General features: G+C 38.6%; 1 protein-coding gene across 6 annotated transcripts in view; it reads right to left on the bottom strand.

Annotated features, from left to right (window-relative positions):
* Nucleotides 1-21769, bottom strand: part of NEK10 (NIMA related kinase 10) — a 208377-nt gene that overhangs the window by 124436 nt on the left and 62172 nt on the right. For all 6 annotated transcript variants that reach the window (XM_057492430.1, XM_057492431.1, XM_036886203.2 and 3 more), the window contains exons 16-22: nucleotides 20791-20855; nucleotides 19394-19496; nucleotides 19173-19301; nucleotides 18523-18660; nucleotides 15631-15676; nucleotides 13528-13649; nucleotides 13287-13389 (exon numbers count right to left, since the gene is read on the bottom strand). In XM_057492430.1, the coding sequence (XP_057348413.1) occupies nucleotides 13287-13389; nucleotides 13528-13649; nucleotides 15631-15676; nucleotides 18523-18660; nucleotides 19173-19301; nucleotides 19394-19496; nucleotides 20791-20855 (706 nt within the window). The remainder of the gene's footprint in view (nucleotides 1-13286; nucleotides 13390-13527; nucleotides 13650-15630; nucleotides 15677-18522; nucleotides 18661-19172; nucleotides 19302-19393; nucleotides 19497-20790; nucleotides 20856-21769) is intronic.

Genomic DNA, 21769 nt, shown 5'->3' with positions numbered 1-21769 from the left:
GTATTAGCACTAACTGCCTTTTTCAAAACACCTTCAGATATTTCTCCCTTTTAAACCACTCAGTAACATAGGTCAAAGTGATGGAAACATATATTGTTCATATCCTCATTGTACAGATTTGCCAACATTTCAAGAGATTTTAATTACCAGGTTTACATAAAAGACAGTGCTGAACCAGAGCAAAAATTCAAGTTGCTATTCTGAATAAGATGTTCATAATATCACTTCATAAAAGTACACTAAACGCTCATGGAATTTCATTGCAATGAACTTTATAATAGAGCATTTGATTACCTATACTAACATGTCTTTCAGGTTGAAAATACTGCAAAGTAACTTGACTTCAAAATAATAATTCACATTATTAAAAACAATACCCACTTGCTAACAGTATTGTATTTCAACATTTTCAGGGGCTCACTACTCACTGTCATTTTAACACACACAGACCTTGAGGAACTTACAGTCTAAAAGAATACTCTGACTTTTGGTACTAACGCTACATAGAAATTATCTTGTTTTTACGAAACTGCCATTGATCTCGAAAGGCAAAACTAAGGAGTGGTATGCACAATGCTTCTCCTCTCTCCAGTGAATGTCCGTAATGGCAGAAACACAGCGGGTAGCTGCAAAAACAAATGGTTGAGGAGTATTCTGAAAGAGAGCCAAAGTTAGTGTTGTTTGGCCATTTAGAAGATTTTGGTAGTAGCAGTATTGTTTCTATAATTCTTTCTACATTTGTAATCATATTTAGAGTGGAGGAAAAATATTTCATTTCATTAACTGCATTCATGTGCTATCATGGAAATTCAAAAATGACAACAGATGACATTTTACATATATAGCACATTATGCAAAAGAGGGTAAAAAAAATCTCTTTGTTAAAACAAATGTATAGGACATGTTAAAGATAATAGCATGTTTGCGCCACAGCCTGCAGCTGTCAGCCTTCAGATAGAAAGGTCTAGGGAAGATCTCTGGTTGAGTCCCTATATGTTCTACGTGTTTACTATCTGTATAGCACTGGACACATAACTCAGCTCCTGTTTACTCAGAAATCGTCTGTAATATTTATCTTACTTTTTGCAAGGTCTGCTCCAACAACATGACAAGAGATGAGAAACATTTTGAAATAGGACATAGACGTAAGGCATTCCCATTCCTCTCCACAGGGAGTTTCACCCATCACATGTGTCAGTAACTCCCAAATGCACAGCCAGGCCAGAAAGTCCAGCCTTGGGGACCTCATCCCCTGCCATACGAAGCCCTGCCCCTGCACACCGAGACTGAGCCATCATTCACAGTCATCTGGGACAGCCCACACAGCAGACGGCACCTCATCTTCCTCACTTCCAGGGCTTGAAATCTCTACCTCTTCTCCCTTACTCCTCTATTCACTCACTCACCCATTCTTACATCTTTCTTTTTACTCTGTGATCATAGTTTAAATGTGCCAGGAGACCAGGCCCTCCCTCTTCTTGCAACAATGTAGATGCACCTCATTAGAAGCATTTTCTTCTAATCCAGTCTAATCCATTGTCTTCGACAGCTGTTTAACAATGGGACAATCTACCAACTCCTGTCTTCATCACCATGACTCCCATTTAAGTACCAAAAGTCTCCTAATCACTATTCTTTATAAAATTTCCAGCTGCCCTATGTGGCTCATTGATTCCCTCATTTGTACAACAAATATACACTAATCATGTACTGTGTTCCAGGTACTGAGCTGGATAGTACAGAAAAGATGATAACCAGGTCAGATGCCATGCATACTGACATAGCCCTTAGGGAGCAGTGGTAGAGATACACACAGCTGGTCAGGAAAAGCATCTGTGGGTGGTTAAGTGACTATATGAAGAAGGATAGGAGTTAATTAGGTAAGAAAATAAAATGGAAAAGAGACTTCCAGGCAGAGGAACCTGCATGTGCAAAGGTCCAGGGATCAAGGGAGCATCATCCATTGTGGAACTGAAAAAAAGCCAGGCAGGCTGGAGGGCAGAGAATTGGGACCTTACAGGCCAGTTCAGATGACTGATCTCTCTCACTGTTGCCCAGTTTAAAATGTCCACCCCAACAAAACTATTAGACTCATCACTATATTATGAGCACCTTTGTGTCTTCAAACATGCCTTTTCCTTTACCTGAAATGACATCTCTGAGGGAATGCTCTAAAGAGACTTGGTTAAGAGATGAATGCTAGGGGCAGAGTTCTGGCATACATGGCACTGCCAACATATTAACTGGGTGAGTTGAGCAAGTTTTCTAACCTAACCCTTTTCATTGTTTGTAAAGACGGCAACATGCCTCGGATATTGGATGAGACAATGGATATATAACTTTTAACCCACAGCAAATGCTCAAGAGATGGAGCTATGGGAAGTTGCCCCTTTCCTTTAAAGCACAACTAAAATTCTTACCATTATAAAGATGTCTACCCTGAGTAAAATAAAACCATGAATGACTCTGACAACTTCATGGTCAGTTGAAGCCCCTATAAGGTTAGGCAGTGGTAGAGGAGCCCACTGATATGCAACTGTTAACAAGCCAGAAGGGATATGTCCACCTTGCAACACCTTCTCATCTCCCTCTCTGCTCTTTCCTTCTGCCTCAGTAAATGAAGTGGCCAACCTCCAACGTCCACAGCAATGGGATCATTGTAACACCCTCCTGGTGCAGAACTCCACAGGGAATGAGAAGGGCTTCCCAGGAAGATGCTCAGAGTTCTCACTCAACAAACCCCTGTGAAAACTAAGCGAAACCTCACAGAAGCAGAATTGGGAGGCCAGCAAGGGGAGCTCTCACACCCACTACTCCTTAATTACAAACCCCACCAGAAGGAAGAGATGGAAGAGAGAGACACTTTGCAAGCTGATATTGTCTTAGCTACTTTACTGCCCAGCAGGAGGAAGGAAGGAAGGTTTCTGCCTGCCCTGGCAACAGCCCAGCCAGTGAGAGACTGTCACAACTCAGCCAATGAGAAGCCATGATATGTGGGACGCCCAGTTTCCTTCAAGCACTTTTTGCTTAGTACAGTTCTCTCAACTCAGCCCCTTACTCCATAAAAGAGAGTTCTTCTCCTTTGTTCTCTGGACATGCCTATGGTTTTACTGTAGTTTGCTTGTCTTGAGTTGCAATTCTCTATTATTCTTCATTACACCCATTTTTGCTGGTAAAATAACTGACAGTTTTATTTTCAAGGATAACACTCCTAACTCATTGGTATTTCGTCCTCTGAAAGCCTCTCAGATTTCTAATCCTTACCTCCAGAACCTTCCTCTGACCTTCCTTCAAATGAAGTTCATCAGTTATTAAAAACATTATTTCCAATTCAACAAGTGAAATGCTAATCAAGTCTAAAATGGAATTTCTTAAACAGGGGAAGGGGGCAGGAACTTAATGCTGGTGTACCAGGAAGATATTCTACCATCCATGCCACTTCCTACTATTCCAAAGCTTAGCTATTGCAGGCCCTTCTGTGGATGAGGTAAAGTGAAGGTATTTCTCTTTCTTAACAGCATGATTATTTGCTGATTTTTTTGATGGAGCTATAATGTCATGGAGTTTCAGGATGAAAAATTCAACGTATGAAACAAAGGTGCTTTCTGAATTCTAGATAACTCCCTATCTTTGAGAAGCATTTTACTCTAGGACATCCATCAGTTGACCAGATTCTTGAGGAAGCTTACTAAATACTGGCCCTTTTAATATCATTTTTCAATGTGAGGTTTGTTCCTGGCTACTGTTACTTCGAATAATGGGACTTCATACACATAGTTCTAATATTAAATGAGATAGATTAAGGGTCTGACTTATAAAAACAGAAAGTCAGTCATGCTCTTGCTTACTCTTGTGCTCTCTCTCTCATACACATAGCTCTAATATTAAATGAGATAGATTAAGGGTCTGACTTATAGAAACAGAAAGTCAGGCATGCTCTTGCTCACTCTTGTTCTCTCTCTCTCTCATACACACACACACACGCACACACACACACACTGTGGCATGACTCCACAGTCCAAAGGTTCCAAGGGCTTCAGTACACTTAGGAGGCTGGACAGATTGACTGGATAAAGAGATATAATACTGTTCACTCTTAAATTAGTCTCCCTAACAATAGACACTCCCACCTCCTCACCATGCTACTTCAGAGAAGACACTTTAGGAAAACTTACAAATGAAAATCACTCATCCAGGACACATCAGATTCTATCCTTTACATTAAAAAATTCTCAGAGAACTAAATCACAACCAATATGTCCATATGAAAACACGCACCAGAATAAACTCTACTTTGTTATCCTTACTCTTTGGTGTTTTTATGATCTTATAAACCCAACCCTGGAAAGTTCTTCGTTCCTTTTATTTCTTAAAATGGTAAAGATTTAGTGCCTCCATATTCTCTCAGTCAGCCCACTGTCTCACCAGAAAAGCACAGCAAACCTCTGACCCCAGGTTAGAAATCCACTCTGCTCTGACTTTTCTGAGACTACCATTTTCATCTTTTACTTGATGTCAACTGCTATTTAAATCTCAGGACTGTGGATAACTCACTGGCAGGGTGAGAATCTTAAAAAAAAAAATTTAGAAAAATAAATTTGACCGAATTTATGTCAATATTTCCTCATTTCATATGACCCAGTACCAATATAAGGAAACTGAGATGGACTTGACAAAAAATGTCCTTGCTTTCTTAGTAACATGAAGGCAGTATGCTGACTGAGAGAAATTCTAGAAATTCCATGGCTGCCCTTTACCACGGCAGATGCTGTGAGGGCATGTAGCACAAGTGACTTGAAGTTCTGTGGCCTCTTTAAGAGCACTCAAGGGTTCTGTGGCAGCTCAAACTCAAGCAGATACTATATTTGGATGTGTTCTGGACTTGTTATTTTCATTCTGTAAGTTTCCCCAAAGTGTGTTCTCTGAAGTAAATCACATACCAGGCTTAAAGCAAGATAGGACAAGTACCTACAAAAGCCACAAATAGAGCCATCATAAACCTATTTAACATGGAGATTTTAGGTATATAAAATAATATGCATATAAGGACATTGTGTTTCCTATCAGAAGTGCAATACTAAATCATTTTTCCTATGAGAGATTTCTCAGCAGCAGCTGAGCCAACCAATAACAATTAAAATCCTCAAATCCTCACAAAACAATTAAAATGCAAGGATTCTAGCAACACAAACAGGTTTTATTTGATTTCTCAAACTCTGGTGGCATTCAAGAAAGTAGAATCTTTCCTTCCATACCTTGGGTCACACTGTTTGCTGAGATGACCGTGGGCGCTGCTTGTACCTCTCTCCATTTACGCACCTGATCACTACCTTCATTCCTCAATACCTCATGCATTAAACACTCTTCCCATGTGATCTTGGCTGTCAGATCAAGATCTTTCCAAACCCAACGATCTCCCCTGACAATTACTTCTATTTGTAACTGGATTCTGAATATTTGTGACTGGATGTGTTGTTCACTTGTTCATTCATTCATTCGCCTATCCATTTACCCAATATATATTTATAGTGCTTTCAGAGAAACGAAGTCAAGGAAATTGGTCTCCCTTGCTGAAAGGAGGCGATGGCAATAAACCAATGTCCCAAGAGCTATGAGAAAGGTAAGTCAATCCCAGCGTCCTCAGGGAGCCCAGAAACAGATCAGATGTGAGCATTAAAGATGCCCCTTAGAGAAATGTCATATGAATTGAGTAAGGGTGTTCCAGGCAGAGAGAGTGCCATGCTGGAAGTCACAACCACAGCTTATCTATTTAGGAAAGAACAATCTGCCCCACTGATTGCTCTGAGGCCAGAGCAAAGGGCAAGGGTGAGAATATGAAGAAAGGGCCTTGCGTTCCCTAAGGAATCTAAACTTCACTTTAAATGTCATAGGGAGCCACTTGAAGAATTTTAATCAGGGAAAGGATAGTCAGATTTCCAACTCAGTGTGTCCAAAACCTTACCTCTTAAATCTCCTCACCCAGTCCTCTGCCAATGGTGTCACAGTCTTCACAACTCAGATTCGTTCTCACAGTTTTCATACCTCATTAACTGGCCTCAAAATCTAAATCTTTTAATACTGGGTTTCAAATAACTGCTGTATCTACCCCTCCACCTCATCCTCTTCTCCTGCCATAGGTAGAACCCGTATCTTATGTTTTCTGGACACTCGCAAGAGCCTTCGGTGGCATGTACTGTGGGCTAGCTCTCCCAAAGCCAATGGGCAGCCTCCCTTTCTCATCTCCAACTATAGAGGCTGGAAGCTCACTCGGACAGTCTCCCTTATAGCTTGGGGTGATCACCTGACTTGGCTTGGACAACACAATGCAAGAAGTCTAATGGGATCTTCTGTGACTTTTTTACCGATACAAGGAGATGGCTATTGGAGAGCAGAATCTCTTTTACTAACCACCACCCTGCTTCCTGAATTTGGTAATGATGCCTAGAGCTCTGGCCAATCTGCTGAGGATAACAGAAAGGACAGACAAACCCAGATCACAGCTGACCTCCTGGAGCTGCTGAACCAGCTCTGGCACTGCCCATCTCCAGACCTCCTGTTGTGAGATAACTGCATGCTCTAATGGCATAAACCTCTGTCAATCTGCCTTTTGCATCCACACAACCCCTAACTGATACATCTTCTAAACTGAGGACCCAATCTGTGGTCTTTCCCCTTAGTGCCCCTCACCTACCATTACAATTAACCTCTATATCCCAAATCTGATCATATAATTTCCAGTCTGAAAATCTCCATAAAGATGACTCTCTGACAAAAGGTCAATGTCCAAGCTCCTTACACACCAAAGTGTCTACTGTCTGGACATGCTGAGCATCCTGCTAGGTCCTCGCCACCCTGCACTGCTCCACGTGTCAAATCTTTTGCACTTGCTGAACTCCCTGCCTGGAATGTTTGTACCTCTTCTGCTCAGCTGCTCACCTCAAGTCCCCAGAGGCAGTTACTCACCTTCTCCCCTGTGTTTGATAACTGTGGTAGACTATTACCATTCACCTATATTCTCTGGGGAGGAGGAACACATCCTCACCCTGTCAAACTTGACTTGCTCTGACCACTGAAATCTGAGCAGAGGTAATATGTGATGCTTTAGGTCAGAAGGTCTCAGAGCTGAGGCGAGCTCTCCATGTTCTTGCTGTCCTGCCCCTGCAGGGTGGAAGCAGGAGTAAAGGAGCTCCAGCCAGCCTGGGTGTCTGAGCACAGCTCCCTTACTGACCTACAGTGTGCATCTAGTCTGAGCCAGGTAGAAACTGTGTTGTTTGCAGCCAGGGTGGACAAATGCTTTTCTGTAGGGGCCAGAGAGTAAATATTTAAGGCTTTGCGGGCCACATAGTCTTCTTTTTTAAACAAATATTTAAAAATAAAAAAACTATTCTTAGCTCACAGGACACACAAAAACAGGCCACAGCTGGATTTGTCCCAGAGGCTATAGTTTGCCGCTATTTTAAGCTGCTGAGACTTCACACAGTGTCAGCATAACATGGCCTACCTAATACGATAGTATTTTGCATACCCAATGTTCTAGCCTTTATTGCCTATAATACAACTACAGCTCCATGAAGATAGTGAGCATGTCTCTCATGCTTGCCTTGCTCACTGGAGGATGCAGCAGCTCAGGAAACAATTACTGAGTGTAGAACTCAGAGTTCCCCACAAGACTGTGAGCTCAGGGGACAGAGACCATGGCTTTCGTTTAATATCCACCCTTGCATGGCTGGCATAGGATGGCATTTGATGAGCATTCAAACCTTTGATAAATGTTCCACCAAACCAAGTATGCCCTTGTTATCAACAACCAATTACTATTTGAGAAACATCTAGAAATGGTCACAGCCTGTTTGGTTGCAGGATGAATATGTGACCTCTTGAGCCAGGCTCCAAAGCCTGTGTTGGACATCTAATACCTACGGTTGAAGAACTTTGTTTCTTCCTTTTCTTCTTCTTTTTTAATTTGGAGAAAATGGGAGAAAAAGGGGCAAGTGGGGTTAAATTCAAACATGGGTATTTGAGAAGGCCAAGAACTGTGAAATGGTGGGTCTGAGAGAAGGTCACTTTCCACAGACGCCCTCCTGCAGAGTCCTTCTGGGAGGTGGTGGCGCAGTGTGGGTCTCGCCGGGCAGGAGGCAGCAGGCAGGAACCACGTTTGCCTGGGCTGCCCAGTGCGCCCCCAAGCGCCTGTCCCCTTGTGTGGCCTTCAAGCCTACAAGTACATGCAGGGCAAGACTTGGACATGTTTCTTGGTGGAAGTCATTAAAAGATAGAGCCTTTTAAATGGACATTAGACATTAAACTTAGATAGTGTTCATAAAACCACACATACCTATGTCAGTACTTTCTATTCTGCTGCCTGAGGGAAGCACACTCCAGCCAGCATGCTTACTATAAATAAATAAAAACTAACCTCAATCTTAAAACATCTAATTCACCTACACTGAGAAAGAGAAGAAGAGGGAAATTTTAGTTCATCTTATAATTTTTTTTCTGGTCACATTTTTATTACATTTTGTCTTGTACCATCTTAAAAGTCAGCTTGTCAATTCTGTGCTTTTCTGGGAGTAAACAAAAAGGAGAGAGAAATAAAACATGATAAGGCTGCCCCTTTGTGGTAACATGTTTTCACACACACACACACACACACCCCTCAGACTATTTCTACAGCAGCTTCATTTTGAACTTCCAAAATATGACAATCTTATATGCTTGGTTTCAAATTACTGCTATAAGATTTTAATATAACCACAATACCTCTTAAAAATAAGTCTCTAATGTCCATATTTATGTCAATAGTGATAGACACTGAAAAACATTTAATCACTATTTTATTTCAAATAGTTTTCAAATAAAGAGTGATAGCAAATCTCTGTGAATTATCTTTTTAGTCATAAAATCATTTTAATTTTATCCTCCTTGAAAATAATGATACCACATCAACACCTTGTCCATACAATTGCTTTAGTGGAGAGAAACGGGACTAGGATAAGATTCTGTTCTGAAATTTATCAGTGTTTCTTTACTGAAATTAGAAAAATACTGCCTTACTTAAAGTTAAAAAGTCTCGAAAGCTGAAAATACTTTTTTTAAATCAATAGCTCCAATGTTTAAGTCTAATAAACATTAAAAAGAGCAAGGTTGGGAAGAGTGGCAATGAGGGGCAAGACAGAAAAAACAAAAGTTTGCTTATTGTAAAACAAAGTAACTTTTTCTAGAAAGTCCTTTACAATTAGAGTGCAAGCAAAAAAATTGTATCTTAAAGTTAGAGAGTAAACATGAAAGTGGGTTATTTTGTTGTCTTATGTATATTGCCTTGGTAATGTAACTACGCTGCCTGTTTGGGGTTAGAAGGTAGATTGGCCAGATGTGTTTATCTCCTGTAGTTCTCAAAACCTTGCTAAACTGAAGGGAAGGAATTTTCCTTGATCTATTACTAACCCACAGGGGCAATGAGAATGGGCTTGGTGGCAACAGAGGATGAGATATTCCTGTGAACTTTTAGAAGATAGAAAGTGGATGGAGGCTGGCACAGAGCAGAAGTCCCAACCCATGTGTCTGAGACTAGGAAGCCCTTTCACCCGACAGAGCCCAGGGTGTTGTTCACAGGAGATGTGAAACAAAAACTCAAAATATGTAATTAAAAATCAAGTCCCCAGGTCTCTTCCCACATGCAAACATGGCACTACCAGTAATTGAGTTTCCTCTGTCACTAGCAGAAAAACAGGCTTATTTCCCAAAGACATTGAATTGAAAAGGCAGGAAGCAGACTGGGGCTGAACCCATGGGAATTCAGTGAAAATCGTCAACAGAATGTGGCTCCCTGAGCCACCTTCATCCACACTGCTCCCAGAATGACAGTAACAGAGGGGCATTACCTTAGGCAAGATATTGGAGGTGCATTCTCTGGAAAAAGTTCAAATAATGACTTTGGGGAATGTGCCATTGTGCTTAAACCAAGTCCACCAGATGACAACCTTAAGCAGAACTCAAGAGCTCCCAACAGCCTTTTGGCTGTCTTTCTCACAAATATTAAGGGCCAGTTCAGAATCAAAAGATATTTGAAGAAAGTCTCCAACAGGAAAGAGAGATTAAACAAAACAGAAAAAAAAAATGGACCCAGAAGATACAGAAACTATACTGAAGAGAAAAGTCTACATTAACCTGAGAGAAAATAAAAGCATGATACCATGAAAACTGAATAAAGAACAAGATGAAAGTTGGAGGAATTAAAATGATAGTCAAAATTAAATATTCAGTAGGAGCAACTGGAAAATGAAGTTGAAGAAATAACTCTAAAATAGAATGAATACACAAAGAGCTATGAGAATTATTATTTTTAAAATTATAATATCACTTACTATACACATCTAAGGCTAATAGAAATTCTAGAAGGGAAGAAAAGTAGTAAAGAAACAATGCAGGAAAATTTCCCAGGGCTGAAGTTTTATGTCTCCAGATTGAACAGCACACCTAGTTCCAGACACATTGAATGAAAAGAGACCCACCCAAAGCCGTGGGCAAAGGGAATATCTCAAAAGTTTCCAGAGAGATAAAATAGCTCATGTATCAAGCAATTGAAATCAGAATAGCATTGGATTTCCTGATAGTAAAACTGGACACTAGAAACCTGAAGTATTGCCTTCAAATTTGGAAGGATAATGACTTTCAGTTGAGGATACTATACCCAGCCAAACTACCAATAAAGTATGAAGGTCCCACATTTTATTTTGTGACATGCAATCATCCAAAAATTGTACTTCCAAAGCACTCTTTCTTAGGAGAGTACTAGAAAATACACTTCAACAAAACAGGAGAGTTAGAAAAGAAAGACATAGGATGTAAGAAACAAAGACTTCAATCAGAAAAGGAGTGAATGAGAGTTCCAGAACAATGGCTATGCAGTAGAACTAAATTCAAATCCATTCTACATTACAGCAAGCAGCTACAGGAATTAGGTATCAATTTTGTCAAAACAAAATTGAGAATAACTCTCATGTTTGACCAAGTGGAAATAGTACAGAGAGGGTTTTTTATAATCCTTTTGGAAGATTTGAGAAGAAATAGTAAGTACATAGACAAGTAGGAAAGCAAGCAAAAAAGAAGCCAATTATTAACTCCAAGAAAAACAAAAAAGTCTATGAGAAAGGAAAGGTAATCAACACTGAACAATAATTACACAGTAGTAATAATGAAAACACTGAATACTGACTTAACCCTAAAATGTGCTATAACTAGGATTTGGAAAAGCAAAAACCAACAGAAAAAGCTAGAAAGAATTAAAAGTGGTTGTTTAGGGAAACAGAGAACTGATGGTTACATAGGGCTGTTTTTCTTTATAAGCTTTTTAGCCTATTTCATTTTGCAAACTATTTTGATGTGTGGTAATGATAAAGAAAATACATATAATTATAAAAGTTACAAAAAAATTAATAAATCAATTAATTTTAAAATATAAAATTTAAGGAAAAAGAAATAGAGCAACCACAATAAAAGATTACCTTCAGTGTATTTAAATGTAGCCAAAGGAAATGACACAGCTAATCTTGGTAAGAAATGAAATGCATAGTTGTCTATTACTTAAAAATATAGTCTGAATAACCACTGATGAAGAATTAAACATATTTGTTCTATGGTGATATAGCACATAGAACAACTATGCTTACTAGTGTTTAAGAATGTATGTGAGTATGTGTATATATACACACACATGCACACATATTAAATGCATATATACATATATATACTATTTACATACTATACTATACATATATATCTATGCTATTTGCCTTGAAATTCAAATACACAGTTTATAAGTAATCCTTATTAATTTATAAATTGAAATATCTACATGTATATAAATAGTAAGAATTCTTAAGGAAAAAAAAGTCTAATTTATAAAAAGAAAAAAATGCAAAAGCTGATAGAAACAAAATTATAATTTCAAATGATAAAGCAAATGTGTGTCCAAGATGGAAGATTTACAATTATTTGGTCATATTTTGTATTTTACAAAGCACTAGCTTCGAAATATTTCCAAGTAACTTTGCACTAAAGGTTATCTAAAGAATTTCTGATTTAGATTGTTTTTTATTTCTTAAATGAATATAGGATGCTCTGCTTACAAAAACCTGGACAGTAAATCTAACTGCTGTTACTGCAGACATGTGGTCATGGTAAAGGTGTACATTTGGGATTGCCTTTATGAGGAATTAGATTCTCCCGAGACTCAGAGACTGAGCTTTAAAATGCTGTCATATGTATCGCACATCAATGATACTTAGGGCAGTGGTCTCCAAAGCCGAGTGCCTAAGGCAATCCATAGGTGGGGTGGGGTGGGGGGAGGGCCACAGAAAAAAATATTACAAACTTTATTCTGATTTTTAATGCACCCCATTATATTTTATTTCTGTAGATTTTATATATTGTCAGGTAATTGTGCAGTGACATATGTTTAGAATTTACAAATAAGTATGCATATATCAACACTACATTATCAAAAAAATGTTTTCCTGATATAATGTCTTGATCAAAAATATTTGGAGATCACTGATTAGGAGATGTGTAAATCTACATATTGCTGGAGAGCCAGTCCATGAGAGTAACACAGAGCTATGAGTGAAGAAGAGCAGAGAGAGCTAATATATCACTCTAAGCTAAAAAGCTAACTCTAAGTTACAGTTGAAATCAGACATTTGTGGGGTTAAAAGTAACCTTCTCATTTGTAAAATTTTATCTAACATTAGGCTATCTGCTACAGTTAGAAATATTGTGGTAAAAATTGATGTTGAAGTATCATATGGCTAGATTTTTCACAGCCATTGATATGTCCATTTGTCACCTATATGGCACAGACTATGTTAAAATAGGCCAAAACACTGCTCACAACAAGATAAAACCTTGTTTATGAATTAGTGTCCTATAGAAGGAAAAACCTAGAGACCATGGATTTGGAAATTAAATCCTCAAGCATCCTGAGAGCCCTTTATTCTCTCATGGGCAAAATACCACTCAGTCATTAAGAACTACACTAGTCACAGTCCAGTACCACAGCCACTAGTCACAAATTTAACTTCATCAACATCTAATACAATTTAAGATTCAGCTCCTCAGCCACATTAGCCACATTTTCAAGTTCCCATAGCCACATACGGCCAGTAGCTACTGTACTGGACCATGCACGCATAGACCGTTCCCATCGTGCAGAAAGTTGTGTCGGGAAGCTCTGCTTCTCAAATAATATTCAGAAATTCCTCAGGTAAAAATTTTAAGCTTCTTATACTTACTAACTGTTACTTTGTCCTTATCCCCCAACATGATGTTGTTTGGTGTCAGGTCTCTGTGGACAATCCTCTTCTCCTTGTGTAAGTACCGAAGAGCTAAGCACAGCTTGAAACAGCAAATAACAAACACATTTTATTTCCCCCAATATACATAAAACCACTGGTGATGAGTACACAGGTCTCTAAGCAATCAGCTGAGAACTGTACTGTTTTATAGAAAATTGTAATGACAATAAAGGTATACCTGAATAAATATTTTCCATAGTCTTTCTTCAGAAAAGTGAAGCTTTTTCTCCTTCAAAGAACTGAAATGCTCTCCAAGAGGGACCCCTTCTATAAGCTCCATAACTATATACAATCTATCATCTATATAAGAAACAAGAAAAGGGTAACAGAAATTAAAATTCAACATAACATTTAGAAAACCTGTATTAGAATACAAGTTTTCCAATGCAGGTGCAGGGCACACACTAAAGAGCTGGAAATGGCCTAAGACATGGATCCCCTCGGCCCTGGATGGGGTGAGCCATGGGGGACACCCGGAGTCCAGCAGCCATCTCTTCTGGCTACAGGCTCCCACTTACCATAAGTCTATGTGGGCAAATATTAGCATTTTCTATGTATGCCAGGATGTGGGATGGTTGGGGGGGCACCCAAGAGAAAAAGTGATGGTTTGACTGGTCATGATTTACATGATCCCAAATCATGGCAGATTTCCTGAAGCATATGTAAACCCACCTTACCTCTCTAGAGTCATAATTTACCCTTAAATGAAGTCAGGCATTCAGAAAATTACATTTCAACCTATTGTGTTGTGTGTTTTTAGTCACATAGATTAACCATACAGAATTTTACAATGGAATCATATCATGCTCTTGCAATGATGCAGTTGAAAACATGACTCATGACAGAATTTCTCAAGAGCAGAGAAAGCTGGACTTCTGTTTCATCTTACAGATATGGGGAATCTCATAACTGATTGGGTTTGTGTCTCTGTTTTGGAAGCCAAGAAACAAAGAAGTAAATTCCACTTTCTCCTCCAAAACCAGTATGAAACTATTAACAATGGTATGGGATGTGTATTTTTTGTAATGTTTTGGATATAAATAAAATATGTATACAGTATTTACAGAAAATGAAATCATGCTATATTTTTTGTTCAACAGACTTACATATCAGAACACACACAGATCCATGCTATCCTTTCTGCTGGCTGCATAGTATTACACAACACAGATGGATTTTACTTAATTATTCTTGTAAAGATAGGCATTTATATTGTTTCCAATTTTTCATGAGCCCAAGAAAGATTTATTGTATGTACTAATCTTACCTCTAGCTTTATTTTTAATTTTGTTTACCTTTTATCACAATTTCCTAATCTATTTTAGCATATTTTACGTATTCTTAAGCCACTTCCAGTTCTTTCTGAAAGATGTAAGGTTGTTAAAAAGTTTCATTTTGTTTTTAAATTATGACAAGTTATGTCACTTCAGTCCAAGTGAGAAGCCAATCTTGATCTCTGATGGGATCCACACTAAATTATGGTTAATTATTCTAACGTAAAGAAAAAACAGCAATGAGGCAGGATTTACTGGAGAGGTTGGCACTGAGCTCCTGAGTCGTCTAGGGGAAGGGAGATGGGTAAAGATAATGACACACCAAAACACACAACAGGTTGCAGAACAATAGCACTGATGAACAGGTTGTGAGGAAGTCCCAATCATTGCCTTGGAGTTCTTTAAATCTTACAAACAGGGGTTTTATTTGGAACTTCATATGTGATGCACATCATTAAAGTTATCAGTATTTTATTATTTCATCCAAAGGCCCTATATTATTTTAAACAAATGACTGAGTTTGGCTTTATCTCAACGTTTTGATTCAGTGTTCTGACATCCTAGGCCAGCCTGCCTGTCTGCAGATGTCAGGGCTCCATCGCCACCGTGTGGCAATTATGCAAACTTAAAGTAAAAGAAATTAAAGGCCTAGGCCACGCCCAATCTGTGCGGGGTGGGGGAGTGAAAAAAGAATTTTTCTTAATGAAGTCACTATCTTTTAGTTTGCTCTCCCATGATCCCACTAAATTCTTTGAGAATGAAAATAGCTACAACTATGGTTTGTTCACACTCATTCAGTGTCTTTCATAAGTATTTTAAAACTATCTTTAGCTCAATGATTACATCACTGTTACACTGATCAAGAAAGTGATGCACAAAATCATCCCACTGTCAAATAAACAACAGTAAAAATCAATAGTTGATTAAGTTAATTGGTGACATTCTAATATAATATGTAATAAAGATACTTTTCTTTAATTAGAAATATCACAAAAACATATACTTACTTTCCAGAAATGTTTTATAATAGCGCACAACATTGGGGTGATAGAGCTATAAGAAAATAAATAACAAGCATTCATGTTACTTCAAACTACAAATTTGTTTTCACAGGCGAGCTAGTTTCATATTTGAAAATAACAAAGAAATTGTGTTTACATTTATTTATAAAACAGCATTTCAAAATTTCATCTAATTGATATATTTTTCATGATTCTTTTTGCTACCTACAAAACTAATCTGAAAATAGCAACTCCCCATATAGCCTTATCAAAGAGAATTAAAAACCGACTGTGCCTTAGGACCTAATTTCGCCACCTAGGAGAGAACTGCAGAACTAGGAGACCCAAGAGCTCACCTACCTGGCACTCCCCAGCCCAGCACCACACAGGCTGGGCAGAGGGAAGAGCTGAACAAAGCAGAGCTGCGTACAATGAATGCATACATCGTTGCTCTTTACCTCTCCCCGTCACTTATTTACACACATTGCCTCTGTCTGTTTTCCACTGTCTTTCTATGCTCTCCAAAATGATTAGTGTGAAATGGAAATAACCTAAGAGTTATTCACTCCATTTAAATTATAGTTAGTTGACAAGGACTCCCTCCTTAGTCAAACTTCAGCCAGACTTCTCTGAGTGCTTTTCTTGGCTTTTCTTGTCTACTTTCACTAAGAATCCTGCTAAGCCAGTTTAGCAAGATCTTCCCACTCTCGGATATCTAATCAAGTTCCTCTTCCCCAGCCTTGAAATGTAACCAAATCCCCCTCAGCACTTTCCATCTCTTGAGCCTCTCACCCTACCTGTTGGTCGCGAACCCCAAGCTGTCCCTGCTGCAGTCAGCGTTGAGCCGGATCTCTTCCCTACGACAACAGTTTGATCCCTACTGCAATAATCTTAAATAAAGGCTTCCTCATTATGTTTAAAAAGTGTGCAATGCAATTTCTCCTTGACCTAAGTTTAGTTCAGGATATAACATGGAAATTCTACTTTTTTGAAACAGTCGTTTTCTACACAAATTCTAAAATATTTGTGTTTATAATGTAAGTTTCTAGGAAAATTGAAGTTTGTTTCATCTCAGAATAGTCACCATTACATCTATAAATGGCTTGTATCTCTTTCTGATCTTTTTCTTGCCTTTTTGAAGGGGGGGTCTGCTAGCTGTCCACCAAAAACTCCCTCTCCCACTCCTCCATTGCAATAGTTGTTGCAGGACAATGGCTTCCCAGTCAGACATACCTCACAGCCTCTCTTGCTGCCATGACAGGGCCTATCACTCAGTTCTCAACAATAGAGAGTAAGTGGAAACGTGTGCCCCTGTGCCTGAGCCCTAAACACTGGGAGTGCATCCACCACTCCATGGGCTTCCTCTTCCCACCTCAGATATGAACATGCCTATGCAGTTTCAACCATATAGATTCAGACAACCCTAGGAGGTGGCAGAGTAAAAAAAGGAGAAAGGACAAGCATCCCTAAATGACTGCATGGAGCAGAGAACACTTCCAACCTGGACAGCTCCCTTTGGGATTGTTACATGAGAAATAGCCCACTGTGTTGTGAGGCCTCTTCTTTAAGCCCATGTATTTTGGCACCTCTCTGTTACTGCAGCTTAGTCTTAATCTCTACAAACACACGTTCCCTTTCTAGCCCTATTTCTGTCACTTCTGTCTGTGATTACCTCCTCCTTTTAGACCTCAACATTATTATCCTTTCCATTGGTCCAGTCCACTGCTGAGAGCACAGCTGTACAATTCAGAATTATCTCAAAAGTCCAAGCAGATGCCTCTTACATGTCCCCACCTTGATACTATCTTTTCTTAGGAAATGTGCTTAAACAGTCTCCCTCACCAATCAGCAGGTGGCCAGCAGGATTTTAAACAATATGAGACGGGGTGGGCAAAAGAACTATATTCTGTACCTAGCTCACTGGCCAGGATTGGTTCAGATGGAGACTCTAGGTCAGCTTAAGGCAGAATCCACATTCTAACCCTGGGCTCTAATGAAACAGCACAGAGCTGAAGGCCAGGTTACCCTAAACATGGGCAAGCACTAACTTTTTAAACTCTAGCTGACTACTATATAAAACAGTCAACTATAAAATTAGCTATTAATGATTATGTTTACTGTAATTTATGAATTGGAGTGGAACTGTAGATTCTGATAAACAAAATCCATCATGTTTATGGTAATCTTTCTGTCCCAGAACAGATGCCATGCAAACATAACTCAGGGAGAATAAAGCAGTGAAGCTGACAGCTCTGCACAGGAGTTAGAAATGAACAGTTTTTACAATGAATGTGCAAATAAGGACAGCTGAAAAAGAAACCGATGTGTTCTTGGATCACAAGAAGAAATCTCATTTCTCTTCTGACATGTTTATTCCTTCTCCCCAAACAAACCTTCATAATGATGGTTAATTGCATTGTTACATTATGTCAGAATATTCTGCTTATGCCAATAAATAGTAACCAAAAAATCCACATTTTAGATTTAATAAGCCATATTTCAGGAACGTTAACAGCTTGCTTCCACTTGACAAAAGTCAGGGAACTCAGTCATATTCTTGTGCAAGTAACTAAGTAACCAAATATTCTACAATATAATGAGAAGGTAATTGATATGCTTACAATGGAAAGAGAGGGATTTCTTCTATGTGATGTGCTCTGTGCTGTAAACTCAATCATTCTGCATCCCTGGCCTTGATAGAAACTCCTGAAAGTCTTCCTGTGGTTCACTGTCAAGCCTTAGGAAAAGCCAACTAAAATATCACCACCTCAAGTCAATCCTTTTAAACAGAACCAGTTCTTAAACAGCATGGACAAGAACAGCACAAGAACTCTACTTTCTTTTGATGACATTTATTAAAAGAAAAAAAAAATTTTCATGAACAAAAAAAGTATTTACCTGCTCTTTAATTATGGTTAGTTCTGAAACAATATTCTTCACACTGCTGTCTCGATCCTTTTTATCCTTTCCAAATGCTGGGTTATGTAGATTGACCTCTTTCATTGCTAAAAGATTTTGACCACTACGCTTTCTAACCTAAAATAAGGAAGACACACACACACACACACATACACACAAAGGATGGGGTGGGGATAGGAAGGAGAAGGAAGATAAATTAATAAGGTCACATGATTAAACCAAGTAATCAAAATAAGTCACAGCACTTTTAAATTCTATCTGTATTTACACTAAGCTCATCTCCTGCGCCAGTCTGCAATGCTTAGTGTGAGATTTTTACTGGGTAAATATGAACTCACATGCTGGTCTGAGTTTAGAGACTGTGTTACACACTGAACAAGCCATTTTGACTATTTTTTTGAGAGAGTAACAATGGCTTTTGTCCTCAAAGGTCAGTGACCAATTGCTAGAGATGAGAGCTAAGACAACATCGACTATCTGATAGAGAGAAACAATCACTCTAATTTTTATATGTATTTTTTCACCATTTTTCAATAATCAAGGCTCCAATTCAGTTGCATGTGGGTGTGCAAGTGGGACGTGTAGTTTGCTTGAATATCAGAAACGTTGTTTTCCAAGGGCAAAGTCACCTTGTAAACACAGCCAAAAGCTCCACTTCCAAGATGATCCAAAATCGCATAGTTGCCGATGTATTTCGAAGGAGCTTTGTTCTGATTAATGCTTTCAATATTTTCAGCAATTTGCTTTAGCTCATCCTCCTAACCAAAACGGAAAAAGGAAATGGGCTGTATGATGAATTCCATCCTGGCCACAGAGCAGCCTGATGAGATGTTTAAAACCCAGGACTTACCACTAATAAATTCAGCTTTGATACCAATTCTTCATAAGCACTGATATCACGAACATAATGTCCTATATCAATGAAGATCTCAAACAAGTCGGTGGGGAAAAGTCTACAGGGAAAAATACACATGTACATATCACTTAGGGCTTGGAAACTGTTGCTTGCTCCTTCCCTTTGTGATGTAGCCACTTACTGATTTAATAGCATAAACTTAACTTCCTTAAGTTATCAACGGAGTGGAGGGGAACGCTCAGCAGCTTCTCTCACAAAATTAACTGCAGCTGGTTCTTAAGAGACAAGGAGAAACAACTGGAGGGGTAGGTTCTAGAGACCTGCTGAACAACGTTGGTCTTACAGCGAACAACATCGTGCTGACACTTAAAAATTTGTTTAAAAATGATATGATACAGATAGTACAAATACCTTATTTATAAGATACTTGGGGGTATAGTATTAAACACATTAGGGAGAAATGTTTCCTGGGTGTTTATTGAGTGCCTAGCACTTTCATAAATGCCATTTGATTCAGTCCTCATATTAACCCTAGGAGGTAAATATTAATTCAATTTTTAAATGTTTTATAAAAATCACAGATAAACAATGGAGAGACTTATGCATCATTTCCAAGGTTCTGGCTTCAAAGGCTTATTAAAATCTTCAAGTCCACTAAAATGAATGGGTTTAGGGCCTTGAAAGGGAAAAGTTATAATGAATAACTATTTTACTTCCTCTTCTTCCCCCAAATTCAAGTGTCATATGGAAACAAAGTAACAACATAAAATGCTACATGCTCCTGAACAAAAGAAATTCTATTAACTCAGGGTTTTATTTCTATCCTACTTTATCAATAAAATCCTAGTAAGAACTTGGGGCTATGATTTTGGCTAACCTGCCCTAGTAAATGGTATGCAGACCACAGATATAGGCAACTAGTGTTTGCTTCCCGAAGTGGTGATTTTTCTGTCATGCTCACCAGCTCAGCCTCCTCCCCTTTAAATGAGTTCCTCCACTATGGAGGAAGGCCAGACAAATACTTTTTTTTCTATTAGGAGGAAATGCCTAGATCAACTTTGGAATTTCTCAATGGAATTTCTCATATTTTGACATTACCCATTCAAAATGTTCATGCCTTAAAAAAAAAAACTAAACATCATAGCAGTCACAGTAATTAAGAAGAGCTGTATTGCTATAGTGATTCATGCCCTTTCTTCATCATTTGTTAGTTTTCAGTGCTAAGGTAACAGTAGGGGAACTCGGTGTTATCTGGATTCTAAGAAATCTGAAGACACATGTTCTGTATAGTGATTCATTCTTCCTTTACTGTTTGCATCTAAATCAGTATGCGAAAACAGTTTAATCTAATGACTGATCCACTGGTCACTTAAATTTCTCCAAGCTCATACCTTTTAAAGAGCGGTCTGTTTCTTTCCATACTGAAGAGAAACCTCAAGGCTCTGAACGCATAACACTGGGGAAAAAAGGATACATAATTCTCAAATGGCAGCTCAACAAATTAAAACATTTCTGAAATAGGATTATTATGAAGTAAACATTAAACTGGCTTTAATGTGAGTGCTTGGCATGTGGGGGGAGCCAAAACTTGTGATTGTAAACCAAAAATATGAATACTTGGTATATTTCTCATATTTAAAAAAGCATGTATTTTGCAGAATGCCAGGGACCTTTGGCCTTAATTCACTCGTTTGTCACTAATTCCTTTCTAGAAAGTGCAAAATTAGACCAGAAACAAGATATAAAATCCCTACCCTGAGAAAACCAAATGGCCAAAGATTTCCAGGAACTGAAGATTTATTTTGTTTATAGCCTGCTATGTATGCCTCAATATTTATATGGTTTCTGTGAGAAAATAAACACTAGAAATCATGACATATAAAAATAGCCACAGGCACACTGGACTCAAACTTGACAAATTGGCCTCTTGAGTGAAGAGTCTTAAGTGTTCCCCAAATAGAACAATCGACAGTAACTCCTGAGAACACTCCAAAAGAGGCCTGGGAGACTTCAGCAAAGAAAAATAAACATCTGACATTTTGCAGGACCAAAAAAAAGGGAGAGAGCCCCCAACCATCAGTACCTGCATGATACTCCACCTCGGGGGTGAACAGCTGAATTTGAATCTGGAATCATGTGATAAAATGAGTGATCAGAATATGTATGAAGAGGGTTCACAAAGAAAACTGCCCAAGGAGCCAGGCAGGTAACAAAATGGCATGAAGGAGCCTGCTGAGAGAGTAGTGGGGACCATCATGAGAAAGCGGACAACATGGAGAGTCCTCAAAAGCCATTTCAGTGCAAATTCTTAAAAACTCTACTGGCTTAACAAAATGCATCTGCAGGATGGAGTTGATTTCGTCTGTTTTC

The sequence above is a fragment of the Manis pentadactyla genome, chromosome 14, assembly GCF_030020395.1.
Source record: "Manis pentadactyla isolate mManPen7 chromosome 14, mManPen7.hap1, whole genome shotgun sequence".
NCBI lineage: Eukaryota > Metazoa > Chordata > Mammalia > Pholidota > Manidae > Manis > Manis pentadactyla.
Note: the sequence above shows the minus strand (reverse complement) of the source record. Positions and strands in the feature narration are given on the sequence as shown.